At 40.4% G+C, this 5,267-nt stretch overlaps 1 protein-coding gene across 1 annotated transcript; it reads right to left on the reverse strand.

The window, feature by feature from the left end:
- Nucleotides 1-1,536: 1,536 nt before the first annotated feature.
- LOC108878838 (chymotrypsin-like elastase family member 3B) lies at nucleotides 1,537-3,932 on the reverse strand. Its single transcript, XM_018669819.2, has 8 exons — nucleotides 3,806-3,932; nucleotides 3,581-3,669; nucleotides 3,408-3,505; nucleotides 3,076-3,204; nucleotides 2,700-2,836; nucleotides 2,149-2,291; nucleotides 1,882-2,034; nucleotides 1,537-1,761 (listed from the first exon to the last, which is right to left on the reverse strand). The coding sequence occupies exons 1-8, from the start codon at nucleotides 3,846-3,848 to the stop codon at nucleotides 1,744-1,746; spliced, it is 810 nt and encodes a 269-aa protein (XP_018525335.1). The 5' UTR covers nucleotides 3,849-3,932; the 3' UTR covers nucleotides 1,537-1,743.
- Between the last annotated feature and the right edge of the window lie 1,335 nt (nucleotides 3,933-5,267).

Genomic DNA, 5,267 nt, shown 5'->3' on the forward strand with positions numbered 1-5,267 from the left:
TCTTCTCTCCACTGAGTGGAGCTGCTGTGATGCTGTCAGGTCTGAGCAGGTTCCCACATTCACCAGCAGGTGGCAATATATAGAAGGTTTATGTTCATGTCATGGTTTGAAACAGCAACAGAACTTTGCTCATCAGTGTGATCTCAAATGTTTTTTTGCCTTATATACTTCATACTTAAAATATTTCTATAAGATGGAGATCATTTCACTATATTCATAAACTGATTTATTAAAAGACTGATATCTCCTTTTGTAACAAAGTAGAGAGTGAAGTGTTTGTTTTTACTTTACTGACATTGATAAGAAAAGAACAGCTCTCTCTTTAAAACCAGTGTGGATGTGATAAATGCCTCATTGTCAGTGTAGCAGATGCTTGTTTTCTCTTTTCACATTTGTCCCTTAATCCATCAAAACAAAAAAAAACATAATCAGAGTTTGATAGAATCACATCTGTGAGTTTTGTCCTGTATCAATCCCAAATGTAATTAAAGTGATAAATTAAGTGCTCTTTGGACACTGAAGACTGTTTGTGGATAGAATTATAAAAGAAAAAAATCTAAATCCAGTGATGAAAAGTAACTAAGTACATTTACGCCATTTCTACACTTTAATACAATGTTGAGGTATGATAGAACTTAGATCAAGTATTTTCTGCCTATATTTCTTCTGCTTATAGTTATACTTCCCATCCTCTGCACTTCACTGCTCTACTTTTACTCCACTGCGTTCATCTGACAACTTTGCAGATTCAGATTAATAATACAAAACCTTTTTGACGGTCAATTTGTCAAATTAAAAATGCAGGATTACTTCAGATGTAACCATGTCACTCTAAATATTTTAACTTTGCTCTCACCAGCAGAGACCTTCAATAAATCAGGCGTACATTAGATTGAATAAGTTTCTCTGCTGTCAGATATAGAGGACTGTTCTCACCAAACACACCACTAACAAGGCTACGTAATATGGCAACATGTTTTGGGTATTGATGACTTTGAATATAAGTGCAGGCATTGTAGATTCAAACAGTTTTGAGCTTTTTACTGTACCTTGTGTATCATCATGTTTTGTTTATGTTAAAAAATAAATAAATAACAGCCTGTGGTCACAAACTAGATGTACAGTATATTTGTCAAAAGTGGCTCAAAATGCTCCTGTTACCTGATGCAGCAGTCTGCTGAGGCCGTGCATCAAGGTAAACTATTGCTGCCATTTATCTGATGTGAAATGCTGCTTTCCAGCTCAGCTCCCACCCGAGTGTATCAGACAGTATGTTCACCAGTGCCGACACTTGGCCGACCTTGGCTGTGATTAATAGGAAACACTGGTTCATAAGTCCTCCACACATGGTGATGGGCAGCCATTCTTCACTCTTCTTATCACACAGCAGGAGGGATGAAATATGAAGTGGCACTGTACATTTTTATAGAGATGGGGAATCTTTCTACACTTTTCTCTCCCGTTTTTAGAGACATAAAGAATGCAGATGTGGGTGACACTGAGTAAAACACTGCTCCACCAATTTACATCCAGAAGTGCACTGATGAAAGACACACAAAAGTTTATTGTACTGTATAAACATTATATAAACATATGGTCCATTTTTATTTTGTAATGTTTTTCATTGATGACAGACATATCATTCTGTGGTTGACCCTGATGAGACACTTGAAAATGAACAGGAACAACACTGGAACCTCATTAGTTTTTTGATCGATTTGATGTCCTGTGTCCGGTAGATCCTCAGTAATGCATCATAACCTGAAGAGACAACAAGACTTACTGATGGATAAAATGTTTTAGTCATAACATTTCTGTGTCTCTGCAGACAGACACATGCACAGCTGAGGTGTTTCTAAGTGGGTATATTGATTAACTTACGTCACTGAGCCAGTCGGTGAAGGCAGAGGTGCGGGTGAAGACGGTGGGCTTCTTTACTTCATTGCAAACGCGAGAGGAAACAAAGCTGGTTACACCCTGGACGTACCACCTACCATCCTGACCCAAACAGTTCAGAGGACCGCCAGAGTCTCCCTAAGACAGAGCGAGAGAGAGACAGAGAGACAGTATAAGGTAGCTGACATTGTTCACAGCAGGTAGTTCAGCTCTGACAGGTATAAGTTGCTTTGCTTTTGATGCCTCACACACATTGCATCCAGCTACGACATCTCCTCCTGCACAGATCATGGTGCTCTTGACATTGATGCCCCACCAGTCGCTGCGGCTGCACACACTGTGCTCCACCACGGGCAGCAAGGCCTGCTGCAGCTTGTCAGGCATGGGGCCATGAGCTGACACACAGAGAGGACAGAGATGATCAGCAACACATATATTTGTACTTACACTGTGTGCAGCAAGCAGAGAGCTGTGTGACTTGACTCGTGACATATTTATCAATGAAAAAGTAAAGTGATTATTTTAACAGAATGCAACTGGGATTAGTAACTGTAATGAAACTACTGAATTTCATTTTGTTATTTCTTGCAGTACTCGTCACTGAAAAAGTAATCACATTATAAAGTCATGCACTTCTGCCCAACACTGGCAGAGAGTGCAGATTGTGGAATTGTTAACGTCAACTATCAACCAGCTCTAGGCAACGTTTCCACCCATCTGAGCCTGAATCCTATTAATGTTGTGTGCAGATGAAACACTGCAGTGATCAGACAGGATAACAGATGAGGATACAGTGACATTACTGTAAAGGTTGCCCCAGCCGGAGATGTAACACGATGTCCCATGGGTCGGGATCTCTCCAGCCTCTGGGAGACAGGCCACGCCAACGCTGTCATTCATGATGGGGCTTTTATCCAGTTTCAGCAGAGCCAGGTCATTGCTGTGAGAAAATAATTCCAGTTAAGTTTTCACTTATACTATGACATGCTTATGTTTGGGTAGGTTACAGTATCTTTTGCCATTATTATCAATATTTTGAATTTTCTTACTTTTTGTAGTATATGGGTAAATAGGTTACATTGCTTTTTTTTTTGCTTATACATTTTCTTTATATTGAAGGTCCTTATTTACAGTCATTAATCAACATACTGTACTTGTATGGAGACAGAATATACTCACCCATCAGCCACATGGTCAATGTCCCAATTTGGATGTACAATAATACGCAGAATATCTCTGATCTGTTCAGTGCCTTCCTGCTGGTTCATGTCGTGCTCTCCCAAGACCACGCGGTACACATCTCCTGGCCTGTCAGACAGCTTCAGTCATTTAGTAGCACATCGACCTGTATTATTTCCCTCACTGCATATTTCTGCTTCTCATTTGTGTCATATTACAAGTCAACATTGTTACTGTGCGCTTGCTGCAATAAACCTCTTGACCTCTGTCTCTAGCTCCCAGTTGTCATCCCCTGAATCACACAGTAGCTATCTCATCATATTGTTAGTCACCAGATGCAGTGTCCAGCAGTCAGCACCCAGCGAGGTCCAATCAGAGTTCCTCCACAAGTGTGATGGAAACGGCTGCCATGTTTCACCTGCAGGGAAATCTGAGGGAAAAAAGTAAACAATTAGGATATAATACTAAATAAGTGAAGAGTAAAGTGAATTTAAAACATAATTACCTGCCACGGCCAGCTATGAGGCCGAGCATCCTCTCCATTGACCACTCTGTTGGTATCAGGCTTGACAGCAGGTGTGCCACATCCAAAAGCTACAAACACATAATAAGGGCATCAATAACTGAGACTGAGTTTGTGCTTCATCTGAATGCCTGATATCTGTGTTTTGTAATAACTGTGCTGCTTCTTTATTCTGTCTGACGTCTCCAGCCAAGCCAAACTACTCACCATATGCTGCCTGAAGCAGCAGGAGGACCAGTGTCTGCAGCATGTTGTCAGATACATACTCTCATTGCTCGGTTCAACTCTCTTATACCACCTCAGTCTGTCTGTCAGCCCAAACACAGATTCCACTGTACGTCTGTTATCAGCACCCACAGCTAATTGTGGCTGGGAAAAACTTCCTGCTCCACAGATGCATCAGTTGGTCTGCCAGGACACTGGACTGATCTGCCGATGGAAAAAAAAATGTGAGCTTTATCAAATGCAAGTGAGATGAACTTAGTCTGTGCAATATGGACAAGATCGCCAATGTACACATGTTTCCATGCTGTACATACTGTTCATATGATGTGATGAATTTTCTGATTCAACAGAATAAAGCAGAAAGGAATAGAAAGTATAACTAAAAGCTTCAAATAACAGTACAGAATTAATTAAATCAAGAAAATATTTAGAATTAAGGACACAAAATAAGCTTTAGGACAGGAATCATGATGTTTACAAACAAGCACTTAGTTATAAAATTGAATGTGAAAATGTAGATGTAAGATTTCCATTTTTTTCTGAGCACTTTTCATATCCGTGCTGTCCTTACATTACACATTACAAAATAAAGAACATTACAATTTCAACTGGGCAAACTTCATCTGCTGAGGAGGATCATATGATGCAATTGAGAGACCAGTAGCTTGATCTCTGTCTTACTTTGATGCACCAATTTAGTGCAGTGTAGTCGTTTCCAGTGGTTAGAAAACATACAGTAGCTAGACTTGTATAACAGCAACAGTGAGCAATGGATTTTACATTTCTGCAGCACTGGGTAGTTAGTATTAGTGCAGCAATGATCAGACAGAATATTAATAGAAAAATACCAGGAAGAGGATCCTGCATTACTGCTTACATTATTTACATAGTGATAGCCTTTGCATAGAGCTGCATGAAAACCTGCAGTTGAACATGAAAACCCCTCCAGCTTGAACAAATAGAACAAACAGTTCCCAGAGTGAATGTGTTGGGTATGTGAAAATGAGAGTAGCTGCAGTAGCAAGTTCAGAGTGAGTGAAGAAGAAATCTGGGGAGAAAGCAGAGGGATGCAGAGAAACTGAGACGAGGGTTTAGTGTCGTCAGCTGTCTCAGTGCTCAGAGTGCTGCGAGAAATAAATTTTCTTCCTGCGACCACAGAACTGGATAGCTTTGGGTTACCTTCAAGAGAAACAGTCCTGTAACAACTTTCTCTCCTTTAATAACATGTTATACATTCACGGAGGGGCCCACGCTCCTGCTGAATCTGGACCCAATTCTTCACGCCTCACTCAGACTGTATCCTTTCCTCCTGAGGGAAACTAATATCACTCTCTAGAGAAGACGCCGTGCATCTATAAATTTCCTCTTTTAGGGAGCAAATCAAATCAATATTGCCGCAACAGCTACAAGGCTTTGCTTGTTTTCTCGCTGTGCTAAGATAATT

The sequence above is a fragment of the Lates calcarifer genome, linkage group LG17 (genome assembly GCF_001640805.2).
Source record: "Lates calcarifer isolate ASB-BC8 linkage group LG17, TLL_Latcal_v3, whole genome shotgun sequence".
In the NCBI taxonomy this organism is placed as follows: Eukaryota; Metazoa; Chordata; class Actinopteri; family Centropomidae; genus Lates; species Lates calcarifer.